Raw genomic sequence first — 17,074 nt, forward strand, 5'->3', positions numbered from 1 at the left:
GGTGTAGTACTTTATAGAGCATGAGGTGGATAGTATTCGTTAAGTTTTCATCGGTCTCGCACTATTGTGAAGCATCCATCATCAGGGAGAGCATGGGCGACCGCGATCCATTCCACTTCCTGTGGTCATACACCTAGTCAGCTCTATTTTCAACCTAACGGACATAAAAAATTGCAGATTGCAGCAAAATGGACTTGGCAGCACAAAAGCTTATTAAGTATTGATCCGCTGAGGTCAGTGCCCATGTCCAGCCACTCCAACAATGTGAGAGGAGTTCGCTCAACACGCTTGCCAGCCACAAATTGAGATTAGTCCACATAAATAACTGGGGAAATTGAGGAGCATTTTGTGTCCCGGGGGAACTGTGCCCTGCACGGTTGCATGATGAGCCTGGGAGGAGAGGCAGGAGAAAAAAGGTTGTTTATATGTGCACTGTGGGCATTACGGCTGTTTATATCAAAGCTACCCCATCTGTCCGAACTCCAGCAGTGCTTAGATATCATATCATACCCAACAGGAGAGCTTTAAGTTGATCAGCAGCAGGCAAAACTGTCTTCTACAGTGTTTTAATGACTGCAGCTCATCTAGTTTCTCTGTGCACCATCTGTCAGGCATGCAGGGTCAAACAGAGCTCTTACTCACAAAGCCCTGCCAACAAATATACCGTAATGCCACACAGACCAAGAAATAAGCTCAGCCCTGGGACAAAACATTGAATAAGGAGGAATAGGAAAAAAATGTTCTGTGCCGGAATGGAAAGAAAGTTTTCTTTGTGAGGGAAACCAAATTTGATTTCTGTCAAAGCAAATATAATTTCTCTAACCGGATTTGGAGTTGTTTTCTTTTGATAGCCTGGATTGCAGACTTGCCACTTTGAGAGCAAGCAATCGTTTTCTCTTCAGTTTTAGATATGTGCTCGTGAAAATGACTTTCAGCAAAAATTTTCTTGGCAACGGCAAAAACGATTTTTGTGCATGTCTTAATATGTCAAAGGATTCGCTCTCCTCTGTCCTCCATTAAAATGTGTTTTCTCAGTGGGGGACGGCAGGTTTATTCAAGGCTGTGTGCATCTGCTGCAGGGAGGACGTACCCTTTACACACACGCACGTTACCCACACACAGCTTCAGCAACCTTGGCGATAAGTTCCTACAAGACATTAACTCTCTCCTCTCTTTTGCTGCGTGCTTCTCTGTAGTCTCAGTTTTTGAGACACTCATGCAGAACAAAGTGAATGTGCACACATGCTGGTCTGTTTGGGCTTCGCCAGATGTTGGGAGGATCCGTTGCTGCAGCAAAACAGAGAGGTCACCGTCCAAGCCCCACTTAACTGAAGCGTGTTATCTGGTGCAAAGCAGCCCATTTGACATTTGGACCTTGTTCAGTCTGAACACATTAAAGGGAGGAAAAAAATGTCTTGAATGGTGTTTTTTGAAGCCGAATTGTAACCCCGTAAACGGTTTAACACCACACAGGCTTCTAGAGATTACTCTGCAAGTCAGGCTGAAGTCTCTAAGATGCATTGCTGTAATTAACATTTTAAATGGGGACCATCCTTTCCAAAATGAAGAATTGGTTTTTAATTAAAAAAAAAGAAAGAAAAAAAACTTCCAGCCAATGACAATCACTGTTTTCTTGGTCTAGAGACAGGAGTTCTAAGTCTCCTGCTTCTCACTCTTTCCACTCGGTCACGTGTCTAGCTGTGTGTTTTTTAAAAAAGCCACATAAAGTGGAAAGAATTACAGTCAGGCAGTGTCTCAGGGTTCTGTTTCATTTTGAATATCTGTGTATATGTGTAGAGATTATTGTAAAGAGAACAACCCAAACCCAGCGCAGTAAACTTGTACAAAGATGGTAAAAGCAGGCAGCGTTTGTGTCGTACAGGTTGGTGAAAGTGTTGCATGGGAGAGAAAGACATTTTATGAGGAGCTTTGTGCTCTTTGGACCGTTTCAGGCTAAAACCAGAAGATTTATGGAGTAGCCGTAGCATCTTGGACAGCTACACCCATGGGCGTGGGTGACGCCACCAGATGCAGCGTTGATAAGATGTGTATAGCACTGTAAGCAGGTTTCACTGACTCTCCCTCCCTCGGGGGAATGGTGTAATTAGCTTTTTTTCCCCGCATCTCCTCCCTACTTCCTTATTTTGTTGAGAGAAAATGCAGAATACTTGGGGGGAATTAAAAGTGCTTGTCGCAAAACTAATTTTGGATCTATTTTTGGGATCTGTCAGCGGGACGGCGTCCCTATCGCTCGACGTGACAGCAATGACGAGGCCATGAAAGGGATGCTAATGAAGGCAATAAGAGCGGCAGGAGGTGAACATTTACCACAGGGCCTTACATTATGCAGACCTTGGTGGTATTGCATCTCCCGTTTCCCCTTTGCCATTGGTCCTCCTTCTCTTTTTTCCCATCCGCCATCCCCCTCCAGGTTCAAGGGATTATCGTGGAAATGATTCCATTGCTTCTTTTTCGTCCTCAAACCCATCTATTACTGCTCCGGCCAGACTTCTTAGAAACCTCTCATCAAAGATGAACATGAACTTGAACCCTCACTTTTAGATATTTTCAAGCTCCAGATGACTCACACAAGTAGCCTTCATGGTGGTACAAATAATGGAAATAAAAGGGTGACACTCTGAAGCTAGATAGCATATCATCATATAATTACTTTCTGCTGACGTACTGTAGTGATAGTTACTGCAACGTATTCTCATACAATAACTTTTCCGTAATATATCATATCTTACGAAAAAGTTATTCCTCCTTTTTTGGTCGCTTTCCCACGAATGTCCAGCAACATGTGTCCATTTCCACTCGTTACATGCATACAGTATTTTCAAAATAAATCTCCATCTTCACAGGAAACAACTTCCTTAGCATAAGGCAACAAAACGCTTTAGTTAGGTTTAGGACAAGATCGTGGTTTGGCTTAAAATAACTTTGAAAGTGTCATAACTTAAGTTCGTCAGTTACGTGACAAATAAATCAACGTTGACTTCTGATTTCACACGGGACACGAACGGCAGTCTTCTGGGCGAAGTCCAATATATTTAGACCCATCCACGCCGACCTCCCTACGTTGTGTTCGCCGATCTCTATATATCCTGATTCCCGATTACGTGAATTACACACAAATTTATTTTGTGGGATATACACAAATTACGATGTATTACTTTTCGTAGGTATAGCTACGAACAGTGTATCAGACCAGCCTGTACTATTTCTGCATCAGGTCAAGTAAAATGGTGCATCATAGTGAGTTTTTATATGAAATTCATAATGAATTCATAATTACTTTACTATACAGTGTTTACGAGTTAGCTGCCGAGCATGTAGCATGTATTTCGTGTCTAAATGGTAGCTGCTTGTCAGTTGGATGTGCTACTTTCTCCTTAAGGAGACAAAACTGGCAAGTTGGTGTAAGATAGTCATGAAGCAGTGACACATTTCTTGTTCTCACGTGAGGGTGGCACAAAAACAGTGATATTTATGCAATGAGGAAAGAGGAGGGAGTTACTACTGTAAGCTATTGCTTATTAGCAGTTAGCTCTTATTTGTTCCTTACCCATTCCTTGGTAATGACTCTATGCACCTTATTGTAAAGTGTTGCCGACAAAAGCTCCGTGTCAGCAGAAGGGAGCGTCGGTCGCTGGGTGTGAGGCGAGGAGGATTATGGGATTTTATCCCTTCAAAGAGTCAGCCTCCAGTCAGGGAAAAAAACAGCCCCTTTGATTTTCACAGGGGCAATATATTCATGAGTTGGACCTTGAAACTACAAGGAGACTAGTGTAGTGTGCCATATGCAAAACATGTGTTTTAATAGGGCATGATAACTTGGTGCATTTAAAGAGACTTACCCCTTAAGAAGCTGTAATTAAAAAGGGAGCCGTGGCTGTATGAATAAAGGAGTCTCTCACCGAGTGTGCATGGGGGTTGTTTTTGTAGGCGAACAACTGGAGGCTGCGGAGACATCTGAGGATTTTTCGGCGTTTCAAGCAAGTCTGTCTCGAAGTCCTCAAAGACATCAGGAAAGGGCAGGATGTAACCTACTATCTGTGCATCTCTGTGCCACATCGGTGGTATTTATAGCATATATGTTTGGCATTTGAACAGCCAATTCAGGTCACACAAGAGTGCTGTACTATTGGCAGGGGCAGACGCAGCCTTTTAAACAGCACGCTGAGCTGTGAGTATTTGTCTCATCAGCCCCATGCTCCTCTCAGCATGTCCCCAACTCAGCTAAAAACTAGCTTCATGTCAGCAATAAGAATGGAGGAATTGTATTTATATTTGCCATGTCAGATTTTGCTAGTTTCACCCATAAAGTCCTACATTTTAGAGAATTTAAATGGAGGTCATCGCTGAAACGTTTCTCTTTCTCCTGCAATTCAATTCCTGTTCCTTGATAAGCCTGTAATGGACAGAAGACAAACAGTTCTTTTACAGATTGGCAGGGTTGGGAGATGATTGTTTTTTTTGCCTGCTGGCTGTACACGTTACGCAAATGTGACTTGAGTGTGTAAGACTGATGACAGCTGTATTCTAAATCAAAGGTTTGTGTGCTGAGGCGCTATTTACTGTCGGCAGAAGATAGACCGTCGCATCTAGGCGGCATGTGCTCACATAAAGCATACATCACACACACCAGCAGTCACGCATGTACAGACCATGTAGATTGGCCCACATGTATTCTGTACACGAAAAAGCAGCGTGAATGCACACAATAGGAAATTGTCAGCAGGAATGAAACAGTGATACCTGCAGTCTTTTTCTCCTATTGTGCATCTGCTAACCTGTGTCTAAAACCACTTTTGTGATGCTATAATCCATCCTCCACACCACTGACTTACAGTAAGCGCTCAAAATAAGGCATTGCACCATCCCTCCACCCCTCCCTCAGCCCATTTTTCTCTGTCCTTTCACCCCTCTCACCCCCCTCCGTCTCTCTCTCTGTCCCTCTCCCGTCTCTGATCTGCTGTGTTTGAGCACCAGAGGTCACAAGCTTTGGACGTAGCAAAGGCCCCAGCCAGGCCAATGTGCTGACTGAGGGGATATGGGGCTTGACTTTGGGCAGTGTGAAAGATCCAGGCCTGCCTTGTTTGTCTGTCTGTCCGTCTCACTGGCCACACTATAACAAGATTGCAGGGCTCTGTAAGGCGGATTTACTGGAGCACAACTCCCCCTAGGGCCTTTTCATAGAAATGGGTTCCTCCATGTTTCACCATAGCCTCTCTCTCTCTCTCTCTCTCTCTTTGTCAAATCTCTCTCTCTCTCCAAACCTCTGGTGTTAGCTTCCACTTTCTTTTGTTAATTATGATATGCTCCTTTTCTTTCTTTCTGCGGGTAAAGATTGAACCTCGCCACAGATGAAAGCATGAAGCTGAGCCAAACGGAGCTGAGAAAAGCAGACACAATGACAGAGAAAGAGCGATGGAGGACATGGCCTGGGATGTGGCACCAGCTACCATATCACAAATCCTCTCCACATTTATCTCTCCCTCAAGATGGCCATGTTTATTTAGATGGCCTTTCCCATGTCCTTATGGAATCTCATAAAGACGTGCGAATGCAGCACTGTGACCAGGAGCGTTGTCTCGGTTTAAGCCGATATGTTTCACAGTTTCTATTCTTTCTAGGTCACCTTATTGCAAATTGAAAGTCAAGGTCATAAACCCAAACTTGACTGAGCATACACATTTTTCACACTGTGTGTGCATAGCTGCCACAGCAATGAATTCTGTTGTGTCTCGTAGTTGATGTTGACACAAATGATGGGGTCTCGCAGTCCAGCCATCCCAGCTGTACACACGGCAAATGAGGCCAATGCAAATGCAAATGCACATCAAGTCGAGCTTTATTTTGGGAGCACTGTGTCATCCATTCCACAGCACAAAAGCCCCTCTGCAAGACCATAAATAAGTGGGAAAGTGGGGAGCAGCGACTGTATACCAACCAATACCCATTTTGATTTGTCTGCCAACTCTTTCTGGCAAAAACTAAGACAGTTTTCTTTCCGTCACAGATGCAGCACATTTGCTGCCTATTTCTTTCTGTGAAATACATTCAGTTTATAGTACTCAAATCCTCATTGTTGTCCAATGAAGCATATTTTTGTCAACAGCAATGCCAAAGTTAGTGAGCTGACCCCAGTCATTTTTTTGAAGGTCAGTTTAAAGTCAGCTTGTGGGAAAGTCGAGTACTTTGTCTGGGAAAAGATTGCAATGCCCCGCTTTCAGCGGTCACCCTGGCCCTATCTATCTTTCTGGTAAACTCTTCCATTTACAGCGCCTACAGTTGAAGCGGTGGGCAGTTAAGTAGGAGGTGGGAGGTGAGAAAAGGAGCAGCGAGCTCTTATCAGGCCCGCTACACAGTGCCGGGTTCAGCTCGAGGCTGCTGATGGGTGTGGGAGCGCTGATTACAGAGGTTAGCCTGAGGAGCTGAGGGGAGACGGTGGGCAGAGGTCTCCCAGCACACCACTATACCACCATCGAGCATTAACTCGCACCATTAGGTCTAACCAACTGCACACACACACACACACACGCACACACAGTCTGACCATTCACTCTGTTTTCACTGCAGAGCTCTCTCTCTCTTTCCTGACATCCAAACTAATATCGGTGGGGAGCCCACAAGATGAATGACCCAGCACACGCTGCATTACAAAGTCATAAACGGGGATACCTTCAGGGTCCTGGGGCTCCTCTGTTTGGAGGGGTGGCCCGTATTTTTCTGCTGACTAATGACTTGAATTGAACAGGTGGTCCAACAGAACAGAAGGACCACAGTCACTCCTGGGCTGCCAAATGGACACACGCAAACACTCAACCGTGAAGTGCCCTCTCTCTGCCCAACTGGTGAATGGCAATTTGGAAACCGTAAACGTGATTGACAGCGAGTAGCCCGAAGCTCGGGCTTATAGACTCACAAAGTTAACAGACAGAGCTTAAACAAAACTTTGAATAACTGCTGAAATTCACCAGATGATGTCATCCGTATGACTGACGCTCCCCTGGTAGACGTTGTTTTTGTGAGGCTTCTCCTCTGTGTCCTGCGTCAGCACTGACTCATTGGTTTCACAGCACAGAGCTGACATTTTCATTGGCCCAGAGATCACTTGTGGGACAGGGTGTTGGCTCCTGTGAGGGTGGACCAGTGAACAAGTGGACGGGCGCCCAGTGAATGTTGATGCATTCACAAGCCACATTTGGCCTCCCGTGGAACATTTGACAGCATGCAATTGTGCCTGTTGAGCACAAAGGGATTCTTTCAAAGAGTGGCTTTGGGTTGAATCACTCCACCGCAGACACGACACCTGTGAATATACAGAGTTTTTTCTTTAAATACGCATCCCATACCATGATGTTTATTTATTCTGTGCAAACGAGAGGAAATATTGAACCTCCGAGCTATTAAGCAGCATGATAATGAAAAGTATATGTAACAATATTTACACACTCAGGAGCTATTGGCTCGTTTGGCAATTAAATTAAAGGCAGATAGTTAAGTTAAATGTTGTAGAGCCAAAAATATCTGTCACATTTGAGTGTGTAAGCTCAGTGGCGCTCCGCGGTATCGTACAGTCTTTCTACCAGGTGGAGGGAGTCGAATATCTCAGCAGTGCATCACCCCCAAAACACACACACACACACCAACACCATCCGTAGCTTCTTCAGCTTCCAGCAAACCCCCCTGACGCCTCTGGCTAATTCCACTCAGGCCCGCCGGGCTGTCCAGCATCCTCCAATAAATTAGCCTCGCTGCTCCCCCACTGAGACACAGGCCCTGACAGTCTGGCTGGTGCCCAAAGTCCCTCGCTTGTGCACACAATCATAATTATTGCTACTTTTTCTGCAACCCAATTTCTTCACTAAAGTAGATTGTAGGATCTTTTTGTGTGTGTTACTGTATGAATGCATATTCCGTTTAATCCCAATCCCATTTTGTCTACTTTGTCACACGCATAGACTTTTTATAAAAAGTTTAGATAGTCACCGTGACTTCACCTATTGGTTTGTGGACTGCCATTTTGAAGCCTCAAGTTTGGCATTTTGGCTGTTGCCATGTTGGGTTTTTTTGCAACCAGAAGTGACACAAGAGGGTGGAGTTTAGTACAACCGAACACTGAGTAAGACATTTTTAGGGCGACCAAAATGGTACTATTTACTTTCATGAACTGAAAACACACTGTGAAAGGGTTAAAGTTGTAAGTCGAAAACACGGACAACTCCCATACAACACTGTGGCAGCGACCTGTCAATCACAAGGTAGCCACGCCCTAAAGCATACCCTGCTTTATGGTCTATTTGACTCTAAATGGGACCATTATTTACTAAATGATCATCATGCTGTATTGAAGAATACTTGAAACTAGCAATTGAGACCATAAACTCATGTTTACAATGTTGAGGTACTGAGGTAATAAATCAAGTGAGAAGTAGGCTCATTTTCTCATAGACTTCTATACAATCAGACTTCTTTTTGCAACCAGAGGAGTCGCCCCCTGCTGGCTATTAGAGAGAATGCAAGTTTAAGGCACTTCCACATTGGCTTCACTTTTCAGACCCCGAGGTTACCCACTGGTCACACGTGATAAAAGGGAAAGTAGCCAGGAGTAGTTTGGAAAATTTTAGTAACACAAGTGACTCAATAACTGCATTTCTCCAGTTTTATAGCAGACGTGTCCATATGCAGGCAGCGTAGCCTCGGTAGTCAAAGGCTGTGTACCTGTCCTTCCCAGGCCACAATTCCCCACAGCTGCTGCTGTGAATAAGAATGTGTTCTTTGACTGGCCTTGTCAAAAGGGGTTAACAAAAAAGATCATCATAATGCTTCTCTCTGACCTCCCATGCCAAACTCTATTTCCTGTAAAAAGAATCCTCTCTCCTCGGTGTCCTGATGTGACGTATCTCAGCATCTGTCAGATAGTGATTGGGATTCTGGGTCATATCTCTCGCTGCGTCTTCCGTTTCAATATCCTCTATTGGCTTCCTATCTGCAGCATCTGCCTCTTGTCTCAACTCTGAAGTGTCCCCATCTGACATCTCTCTACCTCTCCCTCTCCTGTTTTTGCCCCCCTCTCTCTCTTCCTCAGTTCTATTCAGCCTGCTGTCAGCGGGTGCCCAGACTGAGATGAAGAAGGTCGTTGGGGACAATGCCACCTTACCATGCCACCACCAGTTCCCGTCGTCCAACTCTCTCGACATCGAGTGGCTACTGCAGAAACCAAACTCCAAACAGAAAGTGGTGAGACGACATTCCCTTTTCTTTCTGGTTTTTGTGTCTTTTTAACACATTCATTGAAATGAGTCCCTCGGAAATTGTAATTTCACTGTCATGAGTAAAACAAATGTAGTGCTTCTGTTGCTGGTCATTGCCAACAACAGGAGCAGCCTGAATTCTGTCCTCTTCAGAAGTAAAAGGTGTTTTTATGCTACAGGCAGAACATAAACATAAGAACACCTTAAACACACTTTTGATGGCTTTGAATCCTGGGGTTACAGGTTTTGTGACCTTTTCTATAAAACTTTCAAAATGACAATGGGAACATTTGCGCTGAAACGCAGACCTCTGTCTACTACTATCTTCTTCTATATCTCCTCCTTCTTTCCCTCGTTCTCTTTCAAACATCCACTTTTTATCTACATTCTGTCGTTCATCCATTTAAGTCATGCTGATTGATTTCCAACAGGAGCCATAATAGTTGCACATTAACTCAATGCCCAAAGTTACTGTGGCTCTTCAAGTTTTAGTGCCTTTCACAAAGGAACAATCATGCCCAGAATGTTCCCCAACTCATTTCGTAGTTATAGCCTAACCTTGGACCCTTTTCCTAAAGCATGAAAGGCACAAACACAACTTGGACATGATTTAACACCTTTAACACAGAAACAGTCTTAATTATGTTTTCATCACTTTCCAATGTGTGGCTTTTAGCTCGGTAGCATAACCACCAACACTAACCTGAAGAACTAGAATATTTTAAAGGATAACCTCAGTATTTTCAACCTGGCCCTATTTTCACATATTTTTGTGTCTAACTGACTAATGGGGACAACAATTCTTGAAACTGGTCCAGTATTGAGGGATAACGCTGCAACTGGCAACCACCAAATGAGCTGCGAGGGCAAGTGAGCAGCATCTATGTAACATTACGTCCACTAACAGTGCTTGTTTTTGCCTCTGACAGGCTCAGATTGTTATTATAAGTGTCTGACAACATTATGGAAAGGACCCTACAGAGAAGTAAAATATTTTTCTTACCTTTCACTTGATCTGGCCTGTTTGTTATTTTGTCCAAGTCCCACTCAAGGAGAAGTCGCGCAGGGAAATCTGAATATCCGTATACTCTGGCTTAAATGAATACGTGCGGCCATCGAATTCAATGACGCCATCCACATTGTTGAAATCATCTAAATATTCAGCCATGACATTGAAAAGCTTTTAGATAACACTAAGCTACAGTTTCTGTACTCCAATAAAACAAACTCTGCCCGATTGGCACTCATGTTTCCACCATGATGGATGTATTCCACTACTCCACCGTTGTCTTCCGGCAACACCTGATTTCAGAAGACTTGAGCGAGACTCTTTCCATATTGTCAGACACTTATAATAACAATCAGTTATGGCAATCAGTCATGGCAAAAACAAGCACTTTTAGTGGACGTAAATGACGGTGCCAGCTTGCCCCAATAGCACTTTATTACAGTGCTCTTTCTCAATACTGGACCGATTTCAGAAATTGTTATCCCAATGATTCGCTAAGACACAAAACCATGGGAAATAGGTTGAAAAATACCGAAGTTACCCTTTAAGCTAGCTAGAAATCACGAATTCAAGCTAACATTAGCTGACACACAGAGTAGCATTTCTGCAGTGTTTCTCCTTAAAACAGCTTTAGCAGAGACTTCAGGTTCTCTAGAGCTTTTACTGTACACTGCTTCACCAACACACAACTGACGTGAGACTGCACACACACTCCCTAAAGCTCTAAGGAAGGCACACTGTTTGCGAAACGTCAGCTCATGGAATAAAGACGGTCTACGCTGCATGTCTGTCACTCGAAAGTGCTCCTGCTTTCTTTGCAAGTTGTTGTACTTGTTTTGTACTTGAGATTGAATTACATCTGAGCATATTAAGCATCTGTTATGTACTATCTGTCTTTTAAATTGTTTACTTAACCCTTTAATGTTCTGCTCCACCGTTTGGTAGAGCACAATTTGAGTCACTATATCTTTTGTATACTTTATATATCTTTTATACTGTATACTGTATCAGTGAAAAATGTGTTGAACTTAACTCAACCTTATTGAGCCATCTCTACCACTCGGTTTAGGTATAAATAGCCTTTTCTGTCTGCCTCCTTACGCTGCTAAGTTAGCAACAAAAAAGTCACTCCAGACATGAGGACTCTGTTCGGTCTAATTTTCAAAGGTAGGCATATTTTTTCGACGTATCATAGTTTCAGAGGCCTTACTGAACAGAGTTATGTAACTTGATGCGAAAAAGTCTAATAAGGGTCAAATAATTTTCTAAAAACGGTTCAGTTGTCTTTTTATGGTAAAGGTAGTAAAAATAATGTTATTAAAATGTACTATTTTCTACTAAATAGAAAAAGTTTTGATCATTCATTGTCGTTAATATGGTCAATTTATTGTTATTCCATTATATATATGCTGAAATAATTTAATAAGTATGATTTTTTTTTTACTGTCTCAAAACGTGCTCTACCAAACCGTTGAATTGGTAGTGTAGTGATTTTAAGACAATAAATTTAAAAATTTTATGAAATAAAAAAACTTACATTCACTGTTGTTAATATAATTTTTGAATCTTAATGTTATGCCATTATATACTGTATATGCTCAAAATATTATATCAGTATGATTTTCCACCATTTCTGAGATGTTTTCAAAGAAGTTATTGTAAATATGATAAAAATCTAGAATAAATACATGGAATAATACTAGTGCTGGTAATACTACTAATTCCATGGTAATACATTTACATATGTTGGTTTATTAACCTATTAATAGCATAATAACAGAACATGGTTTAAATTTTTCTCTTCCCATGAAGCACCTGTAGTGTTTGTTAGAGGCCGTTATTTAAAAAAAAAATGAGGTCTGTTTAGGTCTGTTTGTCTTAATGACATTAAAGGGTTAACTCAGACAAAGAAAAATTAATTCCAAATATATGATATCTGTTATTACATTGGGTAAATGCTCTACTTACAATGATATTTCTTTAGGTTTCCTATGTGTCCACCTGATAGCTAGAAATCACACAAAACACGAAATCAGTCGATGGCCGCCGATTCTATACTTCATCTTAACAACAGCACAACTATTCTGTCTTAAGTAAAGCATCACCTGGCTGAAAGTCTTTAAATAGCCTTAACTTGGTTTTGTGTCTCACAGCCTCTGAGCCGTTTTTGGCATCGTTTCACTGGTTTTAAATCATTGCCTTTCTTCACCCCAATTGAGCGTAGTATCTAATAACAGACAGAGCGTAAAATCTTACCAACTTTCTGTCAGAAGAAAGAGATTTCCTTTTCTTTTTGGAAGTCGTTTGTTCATGCACTGATGTGTTGGTTAGCACAGACAAAGGAAAAGGAGTGTGTGGAGGGGGAATCAGAGGGGCGAGGAATGAAAGAAAGGGGAAAACAAGTGTCTTACGCTTTGATGATTCAGAGGGGGGCTGCCACATTGCGATGAATATTTAACGGGAAGATAACATTGAAGGCGCCATTAATTAAAATCAAACGTCTGAAAATTTGATTAGGAAAGAGACTGTGCCTGTAGCTGTATGAATAAATCATTCTTTTGTTCTGCTGGAGGGCCGTGTTGAGAGGGAAAGAGCATCTTGTCAACATTTAGCCTCTGTTAGCAAATGTACAGGCTACATGTGTTAAGGACACGGAGGGGCTGGAGACGTCTCACTAAAGTTCATACATGCTTCAAGACAAAGAGTAAAAGACCCTGGTGGTTTTCACTGTGCTGACCTGCAACTATAAGTATAGTCACTCAAAACACTGGCTATTACCATAGCAACAGCGGTGGCGAAGACATTGAGGGATGTCTTTTTTTTTTCTTTTTTTTATGTAAAACAAGCTACCCAAGGCAGAAAGTCTCAACTTGGAAAATACACCAGCCGCAGTGGGTTACTAGTTAGAGTTTACTGTATGCAACAAAATGCTAAATTGCAGCCCTTCCACCACAACATTTTGAACATACTTTTGGCATTTATTACCAGGACAATTGTGGCCCACTGAGCTGATTAATATTCATGAATAGTAGAGTGGAGATTGTCTCCAACAATACAAATGTGTATTTTTCTTTATTTCCTTTTCTTCTGTATGTACTCTACTATTCAGATGGATATATTAACGACATATTATTATATAACACATTATGGACGACAGTTTTAAAACAAAACCTAAATGCCTTGAATGTTTGAATGTTAACAATACGTTTGTGTGTAATCTGGTTTGAATAATCTTTAACAATCACTCCTTGATCAGAGAATAGGTGAATAGCCAACCTGAGTGTTACGCTTTGCCTCGCCGAGGCATAAATATTACACACATGTATGAAGGAACAAAGCCACTTAGTTAGGTTTAGGAAACCCATCATGGTTTGCCTTCAAAAAGGTAAACTAATTTAAATATGTACGGTAACAATGTCACAAATGTCACAAATGTAACTTACAAAACAAAACACTGGTCTCAAACACCGGTCTCCTGGTTGAAAGTCCTGTATTTGTTGGACCAATCCACCTCCCCTCCCACCACAATGAGCAGTCTTTCTCACTTTTAATTCTATGTCACTAACTCTGAGCGTAGCATATTTAGGCGGATGCATTTACATTGCAGTAATTACAGACTACATGCCGTACAAATGACACACCTCAAGCAAGAACGGCGCTCTTATTGCACGCTTTTGCCCGTTATCGTGTCATTTAGACGGGTTTTCGTGCGACTGGTATCATATGATACATAATATACATAAATGAGAATCTAATATTTTTGCCACGTGCATACACTCCAGGCAGAGTCCAGGTTCTGTTACACTATGGTTCATCTAATGACTCTTTATCCAGTCAAAAAATCTAGGGAAGGTAGAGACGCTCCATGTCTTTTTAATTTTTTATTGAATAAACAAACCACCTCATTTTAATTGCAAACTATGCTAACAGCCCATAGCCATTTTCTAAATAATTCTTAAATTCCTCACACTCACTGGCACCTTCACTCTCTCTCTTTCTCTCTCTCTCTCTCTCTGTGTCATGAGTATGTGTTCAGAGTGCACCCAGACATAACCAGAAGCATGAATACACATACACTTGCAGTGTAGTCTACATGTGTATGTGAGTAATAAATGCACAGAGTTCATGAAGGCAGCAGAAGAGTGCCCGTAGGCAGGTGCTTTTTAAAATATGTCCCACTTTTGTTTAGGTGTTGCTCTGTGCCTGCAGCTATGGCACATGTAACGTATGTCTGTTTGCATTCATAGTGTGTTTCTACTCTACATTTGCTTAGAAGCTACTTCGTGTGTGAAGGTCTGTGCATGTGTGTGTGTGTGTGTGTGTGTAAATGGCCAGTCGTCACCTGTGATCACGGCAGGTGCCCCCGCTTCTTAGGCACTGATGCGCTGTGGCACCGGCATTTAGCAGTCCCCATCTGCAGGCTCTCACTTGCCCTGAGTAATAGGCCACTGTGACAGCTGTGTTTGTTTGTGTTTGTGGATGTGGATGGAGAGAGAGAGAGAAGGAGAGAGAGAAACAAGGAGAGTATATAGAAATAAGCATACAAAGGCATAAACAGGCAGAGAAGAGAAAATGAAAGCTTTCCAGTTCAGGTTTACAGATGTTAGATGTCTGCAGTGAAGTTTCAAATCATCTGATTTTTCCCTTTGAAGACCAAGTCTTTGCAAACATCAATGAACCTTGTGCTAAAAATAAAAGGGAAGAAGAAAATAATAGATTGTGTCAATCGCAAACCGCAACACAAACATGCTTTTCTGTACCAGCCTAATTTTAGTTTGTTTCAAAGTTCTGATAAAAGATACACTTCATGTGATTGTTGTTTCTTTTGTGTTTTATATTTTATTTATTTTGTGATATAGTTAATTCACAAATTCTCTAATAAGCAAATAAGGTAACACTTCATTTTACAGGTCTGCAAATTTCATGGTAATTAGGTGATAATTAGCAAGTAACCTCTAAGCACCCAAATGTTTACCTCAAAATGTATCAAAAATTACTATATTCTAAACATTCTTTAATAATTATATTCTGCTATTTCCCAATAGCTGGTAATTTATTTAATACATTTCCAGGAAAAGAATACAAAGTTAATTGATATGCTTTATTTCCATGTCTGCTGGTAAATAGATAATAATTAGCAAATAACTTATTTGAAATGTCTTTAATAAACTCCCAGAATCATGACTTTAGCTACCAGGTTACATTTGTGTAGACAATAAGTCACACAATGGTGAGATTTGTGCCTGATCAGAAGTATCTTCTATTAGTTTTCCACCTCCGATGAAGAGCAGCACACAGCCGCTTCTCAAGCTTAAGGGCCCTAACGATTATATGCCATTTTAGCATATCATTATTAATGAAATGTTTATAATAAAGTAATTTTTGATTAACTTTTTAGGTAAATATTGGGGTAATTTGGCAGTAATTCCAAAGAAATTTCAAAAAGGTTACTTGCTAATTATCACCTAATTACCGTGAAATTTGCGGACCTGTAAAATGAAGTGTTACCCCAAATTATAAAGAAAACAAAATAACACTTACCCACATGAGTATATATGCATTTGAATTTAAATATACATACATATATGTTTGTACCCTGAATGTGTGAGGTGCACACATATACAGGCATCCATACAAACATACTGTACGTTAACAGTCCTGCTATTCCCCCACAGAAACACATCAATACATAGTATTAATGCACTTCAAAAGTCCACCCCATTTGGTCATTTTATCACTATTACCAGGTATGTTTATTATATTTTTGAAAATGACTCATGCAGTGCTACTGACTTCAATCCAATACTGACTGCAGTAGCTGTTCATTGTGAACACTAAATGGGGAGATACAGAGGCGCCCCCGTGTCATGACACTGCCCAGCTAGCCAACGTATGCCAATATTTTGATGGATCATGCACTATATGGTGACAATAGTATAATGCACTCAAGATTTTTTGCAGTTTATGCCATGCTGCAGAACTTTGGCAACCAATTATTAGATAACAGTATCATAAAACAAAAGAATAACTTTTGTAAACTAATATTAATGCCTCTACTGGTTTGCATAAAAAAGGGCAACAGTGTGGCACTATAAGATCCAGATCTGACCAAAATCCAACATGACACATGGTGGCCTGATTTTGTCATTTTCATTGAAAACCGTTCAGTATTTTGTGGGTGAAACACACATTTCTTGTCTGAACGCTAGTATAGGTTACTATGGATGTACTTTTTTGTGGGTGTGAGACATTTGTTTAGTTCTCCAGCCTTTTACTTTCTTGCCAGAGTGCTAACATCACATCAGTGCCACTGTGGGCATTTTAATCTTTTATCTCAGCACCAGAATAGATTTTTATTTGGTCAATTTGACAGCTCCGCTCGTAGAAAGAGCAAAAGGAGATAACGGCGCACGCAGATAATCAGCTAAATGAATACTGGCAGGATACTGGCATTCCAGCAAATGCGTTCATTTGTAAAATATTATTTCCCAAGTGTTAATTAAAAAGTGATTGTTAACAGTGTTACCCATGAGTGCTGGTATTCTGTTTTTCTCGACACTGTTCACGCAGTGAGGGACTGTGATTGTTTGAGCTCTACGTACAGCATCATCGGAGTTATGTAATTTTAAATGTTAATGGCAGGCTACCAGTCAGATATATCAAGGGTATTACTGTTGGGAAATTACAGTAAATTAACCAAAAAGTGTTGTTAAATGATATGAAAGCCTTATTTGGGGGATTGGTTGCATTAATTAGATACAAAAAAATAATATTAGTTTACCAGGTTCAAAAGGAAATTGGA

General features: G+C 41.2%; 1 protein-coding gene across 1 annotated transcript in view; it reads left to right on the forward strand.

Annotated features, from left to right (window-relative positions):
- Window positions 1-17,074, forward strand: part of clmpb (CXADR like membrane protein b) — a 73,278-nt gene that overhangs the window by 42,592 nt on the left and 13,612 nt on the right. Inside the window, exon 2 of the mRNA XM_074641551.1 lies at window positions 9,098-9,249. Coding sequence (XP_074497652.1) covers window positions 9,098-9,249 — 152 coding nt within the window. The remainder of the gene's footprint in view (window positions 1-9,097; window positions 9,250-17,074) is intronic.

Source organism: Sebastes fasciatus, chromosome 7 (genome assembly GCF_043250625.1).
Source record: "Sebastes fasciatus isolate fSebFas1 chromosome 7, fSebFas1.pri, whole genome shotgun sequence".
In the NCBI taxonomy this organism is placed as follows: domain Eukaryota; kingdom Metazoa; phylum Chordata; class Actinopteri; order Perciformes; family Sebastidae; genus Sebastes; species Sebastes fasciatus.